The sequence below is a fragment of the Strix aluco genome, chromosome 6 (assembly GCF_031877795.1).
Source record: "Strix aluco isolate bStrAlu1 chromosome 6, bStrAlu1.hap1, whole genome shotgun sequence".
Taxonomy (NCBI): Eukaryota; Metazoa; Chordata; class Aves; order Strigiformes; family Strigidae; genus Strix; species Strix aluco.
In genome coordinates this window covers 26,641,515-26,654,711 of record NC_133936.1, presented here as the reverse complement: position 1 = coordinate 26,654,711, position 13,197 = coordinate 26,641,515, and the positions used below count along the sequence as shown (strand labels likewise).

The 13,197-nt window shown below is 36.1% G+C and overlaps 1 protein-coding gene across 1 annotated transcript in view; it reads left to right on the top strand.

Moving 5' to 3' along the window:
* Positions 1-13,197, top strand: part of TTN (titin) — a 242,809-nt gene that overhangs the window by 116,842 nt on the left and 112,770 nt on the right. The window contains exons 148-158 of the mRNA XM_074829250.1: positions 318-401; positions 606-686; positions 1,737-1,817; positions 2,376-2,453; positions 2,668-2,778; positions 4,048-4,128; positions 4,842-4,925; positions 5,222-5,302; positions 5,550-5,630; positions 5,891-5,974; positions 6,308-6,457. Coding sequence (XP_074685351.1) covers positions 318-401; positions 606-686; positions 1,737-1,817; positions 2,376-2,453; positions 2,668-2,778; positions 4,048-4,128; positions 4,842-4,925; positions 5,222-5,302; positions 5,550-5,630; positions 5,891-5,974; positions 6,308-6,457 — 996 coding nt within the window. The remainder of the gene's footprint in view (positions 1-317; positions 402-605; positions 687-1,736; positions 1,818-2,375; positions 2,454-2,667; positions 2,779-4,047; positions 4,129-4,841; positions 4,926-5,221; positions 5,303-5,549; positions 5,631-5,890; positions 5,975-6,307; positions 6,458-13,197) is intronic.

Sequence of the window (13,197 nt, the reverse complement as noted above, 5' to 3'; positions counted from 1 at the left end):
TTTTTGAGATAGAATATAGATAGTTAACGCCAGATGAGGACATGTGAAATTCAATTGCAATCTCTATTTAGTTCTCAGAATGAAGTAACTAGAAAATAAAATTAAATATTTCTGTAAATTTGTATTTTACTAACTGGGAATGGACACTTCTAGCAACAGTAGGTAAATGATCAGGCTGAAGTGAGATATTTGAATAATTTATGTTCAAACAGATCTTTGTCCACATACATGTCTGCATTTTTGCATTGTAAGTTGTCTTTCAAATCTTGTCTTGTAAATATTGTTATAATATGTAAAATAAACTAATATCTTTAAAGAGCCTGAAGTTTATGGAGAAGTTCCAACAGAAGAAAAAATCCCTGTTATTACTCCTAGTGAACCAGAAGCTCCAGCAGCTAAAGGTACACCAACTATTCAATTAATCTATAAAGCAACATGTTCCCTACAAATTAGTTATTCATCTTCAACATTCCATCCATGTGCTAATCTGTTATTTAATGTGTTAATTCTAATGTTTCCTTAGATGTTATGTGTCTGTCATTGCTGCTTTGTTACTTACATTTTGTATATTGTAATGTTCTTTAAAAAATGTAATATCTTTGAAGTACCTGCAGTGACAAAGAAAACTGTCCCTCTGAAGAAAATACCTGCTGCTGTACCTAAAGAAGAAGCTCCTCCAGCTAAAGGTACATGACCTCCAAATGGACTTTCTCTAGCCTCTTTCAAAAGTGAGGTACCAAGTGAGAAACCCAACATGCTTGTTTTTCTTGAACAACATGACTAGGTGCTATATACACTGTTTTCTTCCATTTGATCTCGTGTTGTAAATTTTGTTTGTTTGTTTTTAACTTAGAAAGAGAGCGTACATACAGGGAGATCAGAAATTAAAAACATAATCATTTTGCAACCATTTACAAAGAATTCCATCTTTCTTCATATGTTAAACTAATCAACAGTTATTAAGACAGAATAATTAATCATTCAGGAAAACAAATTCAAGGAACATTGTCTATAACTACTTATTTTTGTCTTGTGTTAGCAGCTGCTCAAACAGTTTGATACATTCTGCATCAAGAATTCAAAATTTAAATAGAAAAAATTAGAGAAATACAAAGAAATTTAGTACTCAGGAAATTCATAGCAGGACCAGGGATTAGCTTTATGTTGTTTTGACTTCTTGTCTCATGTTCTATTTCCCATAATACTTTCTCTGACAATATATTTTTAAAAAATCTAAAAGATTTTTTGCAGAAGCAGTCTTTGCAGTCATGTCAGGGGCTTTAGTAAGATTAAGGTAACACTTTAAATCAGGACAAACTATAAAGCCACAAATTTTTTTTCATAGAAACATAGTTTTATAATAAAATTACAGTGCTGAAGAATTCTATAGATGTTTGAAACATAATATTTAGTTAATTGCACTGGAGTTTTGCCTTGCTTTTATAAGTAATTTAAAAATTTAAAAAAATAAAACCCTTTAAATTGCCAAAATTCTTAAAGATTTTTTAATGAGAAAAAAACACCTAACTAATATCTTTTCAGAGAAGAGCAATTTCAGACCTGTAAATGCTAGGAGTTAGAAAAACAGTGAACTCCAGAAAGTGAAATTGTTGAGTTGTATTCACAATTTAATAGCATGTATTTTCATATTGTTCTAGTAGAATTTTTTATTGTTTTACAAAACTGTACTACTTATTTCCTAGTGCAAATTTCTAAAATAAAACAATGTTTTTAAGTTCCTGAAGTACCAAAGAAAGCTGTCCGCAAAGAAAAAATACCTCCTGCTCTACCTAAAGAAGAAGCTTCACATCTTAAAGGTACAAAAAATTTTCAGTAGGATTTGAAGGATAAAAAATATGCTTTCATATATAAATCTTTAATTATTCTGAGAGCATTCTGTCTACCATAAACTAGACTTTAGTTAGCAGCATTGGTTAGCTGCAACAGTATAAAATTAATTTAACAAAATTTTAAAACCACACGCAGTTGTTAAAGGAAAAATTAGCTTTATGGGCAAAAGAGACAATTGCAAGAGTCCCCACTATTTGCTATCAGTCCAAGGGGGTAAAAAAAAAAAAAATAGTGACAGAGCTTAGATAGACAGGGCCTATCTTGTTGTACTCAAGGAAGTAGCTCAGTTTAGAACATATACATCTTTCTTCTGGTAAGCTGCAGAGGTCAGATCAGGGTAGAATATGAGATATTTTTCTTCACTCATTTGAAAAAATCCTAATTTTGAGGGGAGATATAAAATAGACTTGTCTATCTTAAGATGAGCTTGAATATTTGATTTCATTTGTTCTTTACTTTCACATTGTCTTGTTTTCTGAAGATATGCTAAGTTAATTTACATATTTAAACTAATATCTTTCAAGTACATGAAGTTTATGAGGAAGTGCACATTGAAGAAATTTCTACTGTTCATAGAAAAGAGGAGGCTCCAGCACCTAGAGGTATATATCTTCTTCATCATCTCTTCCTGCAATCTGCAAAGTCATGAACTTCAGAAAAATTAATTTATTCATGTTCAGGGTTTAGTTCCTGTTCAATGTAATTAATATTTATGTTCATTCTTTTAGTACCTTACTTACATTACAAAGTTGGGATTTTTTATGACTTCACTTTCTATTCTATATAAATTCTTAAAATGAACTAATATCTTTAAAGTGCCCACAGTCATTAAGAAAGCTGTTCCAGAAGAAAAGGTGCCTATTGCTGTGCCTAAAAAACCAGAACCTACTCCTGTGCTTAAAAGACCAGAATCTCCACCATCTAAAGGTACTTTGATAACCTAATAAAAAACTGAGGTCTTCGGTTGATAACATCTTTTCTGTTTCTTACAGTTTCTGATTTAATAGTTCATGGTCAACTTGTGTCAGATTTGTGGCATTTATGTTGTATATGTCCCTTTTCCTGTTTTTCAACTCGTCTTTCAGTCATAAAATTAAAATTAAAATCAGTAAATATCTTTCAAGTGCCTGAATTGCCCAAGAAAACTATTCCTGAAGAGAAACCTGTCCCTCTGCCTAAAAAGCCAGAAGCTCCACCTGCCAAAGGTATAGGTCAACATATCTTTTCCTTCTCCTTATTCTTCAGATTTCTTCTGTCCCTTGTTTTGTTGTCAAATCATTGAAAATTAGTTGAGTTTGTCTATTTCTTCTACTCGAGAGTAATCCATTGTGATGGCACAGAAGTTTTATCAGAAACTAGTCATAGGGACTAAAAATAAGGAAAACTCTAGCTGAGTCAACACACAGTGAGATTTATGGAACAAACTTTTTCACTTCATGGGTGTTTATAGGTACTATAAACAGCCTCAGAAATTCTGTTAATATTCAAGCGACAAGTATACACTTCCTCTTTCACATTGCTCATGTTAAATTTAGGTGTCAATTGATTTAATTTTGAATGGAAATAGGATTAGGTACAAAAACCGGTTGTTACAATTCATTAAGATATTTTAGAAGTCTGTCTGAACTAGCAATTTTTGTGGCATGTCAGCACTGCATGACAAAAGATCCCCAGCAAAGTCGCTTCAAACTGTTATTTGCCAGAGGGATAGAATGGAGACTTTTCAGAACATGTAACTGTTGTCAGAGTATCCTTATACACCTACTTGTTCTGTCTTATTTCTCTGTATTGCATGTTTTATTTCTGTAATTCTTCAAAGTTCACTAATATCTTTAAAGTGTCCAAGGTACCTGAGAAATGTGTCTCAGAAGAGAAGGTAAATGTTGCTGTGCCTGAAAAGCCAAGAGTAACACCACCTAAAGCTTATATGTCAATAATGGTGACTCTCCGAGGAGGAGATTTCTCTTTCTCTTGGGCAATAGGGTTTACAGTAAAAGACAAAATTACCCTTTATTTCTCATTTGTAAAAAATCCTACTAGTATGTAATAGTACACAGCATTTTTTGCATGACATATCTCTTCTTACATCTGATATTATGTTTCTTTCTGATATGCTTCTTGTGAGACTTTTCTTAATAATTTACATATTTTTAAATGCCTTAAAGATAACAAAAATGAATGCTGTTTTCTTTAAAGTGCCAGAGGTGCCCAAGAAGATTCCAGAAGAGAAAGTACCCATTGCTGTGCCTAGAAAACCAGCACCACCAGCAGCCAAAGGTATGTTGTACTACAGGTAACTAAAATTTGTAAGAGAAAAAAACTCTGCCTTGATTGTGCAGATTAGTTTTTTGATTGTTTGTTTGTGTTGTCCTATTAGTTTCATTTTCTGTGCCCACAGTTCTATATATGTTACTGTTTTGAAAATCCTTTTTTTTGAATCATAGCTGTAATCAGCTTACTAGTGTGTTAGAAATACTGATGTGACTGGACAGAGATGAGACTGATACTTGAGAACCACAGCAGAAACCTTGAAGAGAAAACACAGCGTTTATTTTCTGAAATACTCCCGACTAACAGTGAAAAATTAACTCCAACAGAGAGTTTAATAATTTCAAAGTATAGAATAAGTGATACAGATGTCTAACACAGCAGAAAGCCCTCCATGTATAGATGAAAAACTGATACCAAGGAGTCATCATATATAGAAGAATGTGACAATGAATACAGAATGGACAATAGCAGCCTTAGTCAAATGGAGATTTGGGAGGTAGTTGAATAAAATGGAAAAATAATGTTATGTAGAAGAAAAAATTCCAAAAGACTCAGCTGTTTCCTCAGACTTTACAGGGACATTAAAGAATCTATGTCAATAAACATGTCAAAACAATTGCTCTATTAAGAACCTCCTTACTTTGTAATTTCTACTGAAAAGTTTTGAACATAGCTGTAAACTTCCATATAATAACTGTAAATAATCTCTTTCCTTAAAGTGCCTGAAGCACCCAAGGAAGTAGTTGTAGAAGAGAAAATCAAAGTTGCTGTGCCTAAAAAGCCGGAAGTACCACCAGCTAAAGGTACTTGTCATTAATAAAACCAGGGCAATAATTTGTCTTACTTTCACTGATAAGACCTTTTTGATACTATTTCCTCATCTTTCTATCTTATAAACTGTGATTTTTGTATTTCATTTTTGGAAGCAGCCTCTTTATTCCTCTCAAATGACTCTTAATCAAGATTGAGAGCAAAAATTCTATTTGGTAAAGGGTGTTATGTTTAATTAATGTTACCTGGTGTCCCTTCATTTGTTTCTTTTTCCCCTTCAATGCTATTTAATTTTCTTTAATTATTAACATAATTATTCATTTTAAAGTGCCAGAAGTGCCCAAGAAAGTCCCAGATGAGAAAATACTGGTTGAGGAGCCTAAAAAACCAGCAGTTCCACCAGCTAAAGGTACTTGTCATTACGACAAAATTAACAGAATCAAAAACATCGTTCTTTTATTGTTTTAACACTGTAGAAGACAGTACCCAAGACCTCTCTTAGAATTTTCTTCTGTTGTCAAAGTTTTTTCAAATGAACAATTGTATTGTGTGAAAAAAATAAATCTTTATAATTAGTGTTCTCACTAATACTGTTCTGTTATGCTTCAAAGCTGTTTATGAAATTCTTACGGTAAAAGTTATTAATCTCTTTCAAGTGCCTGAGGTACCAAAGAAAGTGGTCCCTGAAGAGGTTTCAGTTAAAGTACCAAAGAAACCAGAACCTCCACCAACTAAAGGTAACTACTGTACACAATTAATGAAAAAAAACCCACTTTGTTGTCTAGGGTACCATTTTAACATATTGGTAATTTACTATAAATATTCTATAAAATATTTTTGTTTTTTAAATTGTAGTTTATGTATCTGTAACTCAGTGAGACATCAGAGACAATTTTCTGTTGTTTTTGATGTCCCTGATGTTTTTTTTCTTAGTGTGTTAACACTACAGACATATGTTTGAATTTCATACAAATAAAATTAATTACTTTCTTTAAAGTGCCTGAGGAGCCCAAGAAAGTGGTTTCAGAAGAAAAAATACACATTGCAGTTCCTAAAAAACCAGAACCTCTGCCACCTAAAGGTACATGTTCAATACTGATTAAATTGAACAGAAATGTTAATCTGTTTCTCTTAAATATTATCTTTTTTAAGTTTGTGTTATCCTCTTTTTTTATATTCTAATATTTATATAATGTTACAGATTGTGTTGTCTTCTTCACTTCTGAATAGCTTATACCAAGCAACAATGGCTATTAATGATGTGCACCAAGCAATATGACAAAAATACAGACTATCTATAAGGGATTTTTTTTTTTCTGATGCTGCTTGATAATTTTCACCTTGGAGTTATTGTTACCTTTTTAATTCCTATTCTTCAAATTCCTGAAAGTAAAACAAATGCATATCTTTAAAGAACCTGAGATACCGAAGAAACTTGTTCCAGAAAAGAAAATACCTGTGCCTAAAATACCAGAACCTGAGGTTGTGCCTAAAGAACAAGAACCTGTGGTTGTCCCAGAACCAGAGGCTGCACCTGAAGAACCAGAACCTCTAACAGAGAAAGGTAAATCTCAACACTAATAAAATAACAAAAGCAATATTTTTCCTCTTTAACACTTTGATTTTCCAGGCCTTCTGTTTTCTGAGATTCTAATTTATACTTGTTCTATGTATCTGCATATGTCTGTGAAACAGACATACATGGGTCTTTTTGAAGAACAGTGATGATAAATCTTGGATGTCTGAATTGACTGTATTTTATACTTTAATTTGTCTTACTATTTTGGATTATTCTTACTATTCTACCCTCTTGGGTTCATCAAAACAATCACAACTAATACCTTCAAAGTGATAATAGTAGAAGAAAAGAAAGTACACATTCTAGTAGCTAAGAGCAGAAGATATCAATGTAATTGAAGTACCAGAATCTCCACCAAGAAAAACTAGATGCCATCACTGCTAATTCTTGAAAGAGTCTTCAGCTTATTACCTGCAATGTTATTAATATCTTTTGTCCTGTCCATTCTGTTTATAATTATCATGGATTTTGCTTATAGCTTAAGTTATACTATCAGTGCATGTGTGAATTTGCATATGAGGGCAATGAGGCTTGGGTGGTGGGGGTGGAGGAGGGGTGAGTGGGGTGACATTTGAGAGAAAAGGGAAAAAAGCCAAAATGTGGCATATTTGTCTTTAAAAAGGTCAACAGAAATGATTGATGCCTGATATGTTTTTAATGTTTTCATTGCAGTTGTGTTTTTATGTTTTATAATTCACTTAAATTTGGTATGATTGTCAGTGCAGTTGTTAAATTTAGAACTAATATCTTTTATGTACATAAAGTGGCCAAGACAACTTTCCCAGAAAAGAAAGTAGCTGTTCCAGTTTCTCGAAAACCAAAGCACATTGCAGGACCCTCAAAACCAAAGCCGCAAGAGGTAGAACCTCAAGAACTGGAACCTGCTAGAGTGGCCCGAAAACAAAAGCCTGTTATGGCACCCCAAAAACTAGAGCATGTTGTGGCATCTGAGGAGCCTGAGACTGTTTTGGCATCCCAAAAACTGGAGCGTGTTGTGATGCCTGAGAAACCAGAGTCCATTGTGGTACCTGAGGAACCCAAGCCTGATGTGGCATCCCAAAAAATAAAACACGGTGTGATGTCCCCAACACAAAAGCCTGTTGTGGAACCCCAAAAAACAGAGCATGTTGTAGTCCCTGAGAAACCAGAGTTTGTTGTGGTACCTGAGGAACCCAAACTCGATGTGCCACCCCAAAAGCTAAAGTATGGTGTGATGCCCTCAAGACAAAGGCCTGTTGTGGAACCCCAAAAAACAGAGCCATTCATGGCCCCTGAGGAACCTCAGCTCACTGTGACACTTGAGGAGTCAGAGAAAGTTGCATCAATGCAAAAATCAGAGCGTGTTGTGGTGCCCCCCAAAACAAAACCTTTTGTGCCACCCCAAAAAACAGAACTTGTTGTAGCACCTGAAGAAACAGAGTTTGTTGCAGATTTCCAAAAATCAATGCCTATTGCAGTATCCAGAAAATCAAAGCCTGTTTTGGCATCCTGCAAGCCAGAACCTGTTATGGTGTCTGAGGAACCGGAACCAATTTTAGCACCCCAAAAACTACAGCCTTCTAGGGTGCTTCGAAAACCAAAGCCTGAAGTGGCATCTGAAGAACCAGAGCCTGTTTTGGCACCTGAGGAACCACCACCAGCCGAGCTGGCCAAAAAGCAAGAGAGTGTTGCTATACCTAAAAAACGAGCAGCTCCACGATCTAAAGGTACCACTTATGAATAGAATGTCTTTTTCTTCTCTTGAGTATACTATGTTTCACTGCTCATTTTAAAGCCTGATACACATAACTAAAAGATACTAATATCTTTAAAGAGCCTACAATGCCTGAAAAGGCTGTCCCAGAAGAGAAAATTCGTGTAGCTCTTCCTGAAAAATCAGAACCTCCATCAGTCAGAGGTACATGTTATGATGAATACATGTTGAACACACCTAATCTTCTTCTCTTAAGTATTATCTTAACCTCTTTTTTTTCTGTCTGTTGTTTAGAATCTGAGGGTTTAAATAACGCTTGCTAAACAATTGAACTGAGTATGACTGTGTGCCAAATTGTTACTTCAGAACATTTATGTTGTCCTCTGTGTTTCAGTCTCTGTACTTATATTCAGTTGTATTGTAATTGTCAAATGAAATGCACTAATATCTTTGAAGTGTCTGAGATGCCTGAGAGGGCTGTCTCAGAGGAGGAAGTGCCCATTGCTGTACCTAAAAAGGCAGGAGCTCTGCTTGCTAAAGATACATGCTACCATGATTATCATCATAAGGAAGAGTGGGGGTTTTTTTTTGATGAATCTCATTTTAATGAGATCTCATTTTTAATGAATCTCTGATATCTAAAATGTGTGACAGATTTACCAAATATGAATTGCTGTGCAAGGGTGTAAAATGTTTCCTCAACTAAAACATCCAAACTTTTTTTGTACTGTTTTTTTTGGTATGTTCAAAAATTTCAGGAGGTAAGATTTGATTTTTTTAGGCTATAGTAATAGATCAAGCAGTTATGATGAACTCCTGTCTACCAATAAATGCCAAAACTTTATGGATGCTAACAAAAGAATGAATGCATAAGCTGTTGTTCACATCATTAGTAGGAATGGTTTAGTACATGGTTTAGTGGGAGTTGACAGTATTAGGTTTACAATTGAACTCAATGATCTTAAAGGTCTTTTCCAACCTAAATGATTCTATGACTCTATGAGAAAGGACAAAATAAGCAGAAACTGAAGGTTTCAGTGGAAAGTAGCAGTTTCTGTACATAGAGCAAAATAGTTGAGATATCTCTATGTACCTGTTTTGCCATGGATAGCATCATGGAGCAGAATCTTTTCTTTAAACTGTTAATTGTAATTTGCCTGTATTTTGCTGTTCCTGTGAACAGCTAATTCACTGAGCCTTGTATGAGGCATTTATTTTCTCAGATTAATCAGGATGAGAGACTTCATGATTGAAATACTAAAAAATTACTTAAAATAGTCTAAAACTGTACACACCATAGATTGATGCAGTGCTGAATCATTTAATTTCCTTTAGAAAGTCCCAAGTGCTGGCCAGAGAAGTAAAAATTCCCTCTGCCACCAGATTCTCTTCATCTGAAATACAATGACATTCCTCAAGTGAAGTACCACCACACACTGATGATATCAAAAGCATTTAAATAATGTAAATGAATATAACGGGCAACAGTTATAAGCAGCATCTAATGATTAGAATGGAAGCCAGAGCTGTTACGAGAAAGAATGTGCAAAGCAGAAAGAGAGAGGAAACAGTCAAAGACAGAAAAAGAAAGGTGAAGTCAACTTGAAAGATAAATATAGTGAGAATATCCAAGTGACAAGTAAAAAGATAACAGTAACTGCCAAAACCAGCCCAGAACACGCAGTCATGAATGATACATGACTGATACTCAAATACAGTAGGATTCTATAAATACGTCTCTGATCAGCTGTTAGAAAGAAAGCATATGTTTTCTACATTTCCACCTTGACTCAGAAACAGAAACTAAACACAGAATTCCCATTTCCTGCGTGACATCTTTGACACCCTGGTCATTGTTTGAAGCAAAGCATAACTGCTGACCAAATGTAAACACAGCACTTTCTCAGATGACTGCATGCATGTATGATTGTCTTATTGTTTCATATGCATCTGTAGTGCCCACAAAACTAAAATATACTAATATCTTTGAAGTGCCCAAGGTGCCCAAGAAAAGTGTTCTGGAAGAGCCCATACCTGTAACTGTGCCAAAAAAGCCAGAACCTGCACCAGTTCGAGGTACCTGTCACCCTGTCACCTGTCAGCCTGAATGGGACTGTTTCTTACTGTCTTACATGTTACTTCTGATGTCTGTTATCCTGTCCATTTCTGATTACCTGAAATTACTATGTTCTGTGCAGTGTAACAATTCAATTGTTAGAATGGCAAATACATAGGGAAAATGAGGGACTCTTCCAAACTCCTTCATATGTGTTCAGAATCTAAAATTCTATATATCAAAATTGATAAGATACATGGGAAAAAGCTTACTAATTTCAATTTTTAATGTAAACTTCTGTCTTTAGCATTTTCCCAAAAATGTCTAGTAATGGGGTTTTTTACGCACAGTATTTTTCTTTAGCCACTCCCAACTGGCAAGCCTGTGGTATTGAGTGCTAGTAACAGCCAGACACAGTCATGACACAGCAATATTAAAAAACAGACAAAAAAACAAACAAAGAAAAACACCCACAAAAACTGATCACTTCAGAGAGAATAACAAGGAAATCCAGGTTCAACGACTGTGAAGGAATGGAAGTTGCTATGGGGAAAGAACTCCCAAAGTAAAAAGAGGGACATACCTAGATAGGACAGTAGTATTTTAGGTTTGGGGCTTATGTGATCTGAGCCTACATCCTAAATAACAGATAGTCCAAACTCTTTAGTAAATGCAGTGCTTATTCAAATGCATGGCATATCAGGATGGTCTTCATTCCATGGTCAAATTTCATATGAGAAAATCATATGACTGTAGTCATACATTGATGTAACTTTTTTCTGACCATAAGCTCACAGGGACCCAAGAGGATAGGTTCTGCAAATCTGCACATAGTTGTTAGGTATAAGACCACCAGATCTTCTGTATTTGTGCAGAACAATTCTGCATCACATGAAGAAGGAGAGCAAGGAAACTTGCTCATTCTGCAGGTATCCCTTTTACCCTTGCCAAATGCAATTTCTAAATACAGGATTAGAGAAGCCCTGAAACCTCACTAAGTTAAAAGCCCCACATACTTCTACTGCCACAAAGTTGAAAAAACAGAACACAAATAGAGGAGAGAAATAATAATGATGATGAGATTCCTGTTCCTCACCCTGTCACTGCCCACACTGCTGCCTGGAAAGCACCAACAGCTTCATGAGGAATGGCAACAGATAAGATATGGGCTGAGGTTTCTCCCAGGGAAAAGTCAGATCCCAGCGGGGCTGAGAATGACAGTCCTTCTTCCCAGGCAGGGAAGGCTGCTGAGTACAGAGTGGGGTATTCCAATTCACACCTCACCCTCGAGCAGTATCTAGACATAGCCAACAGTTTTCTCACAGAACCTGCTTGGCATCACCACTCTGTGCTGGTGCCTGTGCCTGTGCCTGTGCCTGTGCGTGGTTTTGTGTGTATGTGAGTTGGTGAGTGAGAGAGACGTGGGTCAATACTGTGAGACCAGTTTGGTTACTGTCTGGTCACTGGTGCAAGTCTAGTTTATGTTTCATTGTTCATCTTCCTGCTTAATGTATAAAACTGACTGTTACTAATATCTTTGAAGCACCTGAGGTGCCCAGGAAGGCTACTCGTGAGGAAAAAGTACCTGTGGCCATTGCCAAAGCACCAGAGCTTCCAGCACCCAGAGGTACCTGTCTTCATGGATGACTTAACAAGGAAGATATTTAATCTTCTTCTCTTAAGTGTTGTCCTACCCTCTCTTGGCTTGTCTTGTTTCCAAACTGAGACTCTCAAGGTTGTGCATGCTGGGTAAACGGTGCTGCACGTGTGTGTGAGGTTTTGAGCCAGCTGTTTTGATGTTTTGTGTCTGTGTTGCCCTGTTTTTTGTTCCTCCCTGGCACATGTTTCCACCAATGTAAAATGAAATGCGCTAATATCCTTGAAGTGCCCGAGATGCCTGAGGCAGAGGTCCCGGAAGAGGAAGAGGAGGAGGAAGCACCGCCAGAGGTGGCACCAGTTGCTGAGCCTGTAGAACCAGAAGCTCCTCCAGCTGAAGGTATACAGTGGTGTGGTGGTGTTCTGAAGGAGCCTGCCATGCCCTCTGGGTTGCTGCAGTGCTGAGTACTCTTTGCCCCTTTGCATTCTGTGGGGAGGGGTGAGAGCAGCTTTTGGTTGTGTTGTGTCTGTGTGTGCCTGACCTTTAGCTCAGTCAAGTAAAAGTAACTAATATCTTTAAAGTGCCTGAGGTGGCTGAGGAGGAAGAGCCAGAAGAGGAGGTGCCAGTGGTCATTCCCCCAAAGCCTGTGGCTGTGCCCAAGAAGGCTGTGGCTGTGCCAAAGAAACCAGAAGCTCCACCAGCTAAAGGTATATCTTCTGTGAGGAGCTGCATTTTATTTTAGTGTATTCATTAATATTTTAATTTGTTATCCCTTCTTTTGTGTAAGAATTTTTATGTGTCCTCTACCCCTACACCTATCTTTGCATATATGACTAACAAACCAGTCACTAGTGGAATGTTACAGTGTTAAAAATCTAAACTCTTTGATTTTCTTCTAAGTGTTTTGATATTTTGTGTTTTTCCTAACTGTGAAATTAAGAGGGAATAATATCTTTAAAGTGCTCAAGGTGCCCAAGAAAGCTGTCCTGCAAGAAAAAACACCCGTTGCTGTACCCAAAAAGCCAGAACCACCACCAGCCAAAGGTACATGTCATCACTATTAGTATCAGCATTAGAAAGAACCATGGTCTTCTGGAGTTAAATTGAACTAATTTTTCTGGTGATGACCTATCAAAGATAGGTGCGTAAGAAATATGAAGTGCAATGTGGAGTGTCAAAAACATGGCAGAAAAATAGCTTCAATTACTTGAAAAATATCTATAGCTTTCTGAAATTTTTCAAAAGTTTAAGAATTAACATTTACTGAATGCTTAGTTTAAACAGAATAACATGCTGTCCTGAAGAAAAGCCTGCAAATAAGTCTTCAGTTTAAATAACATAAATGTTGCATCCCTGAATTTTCTAGTAGACTGTATTGC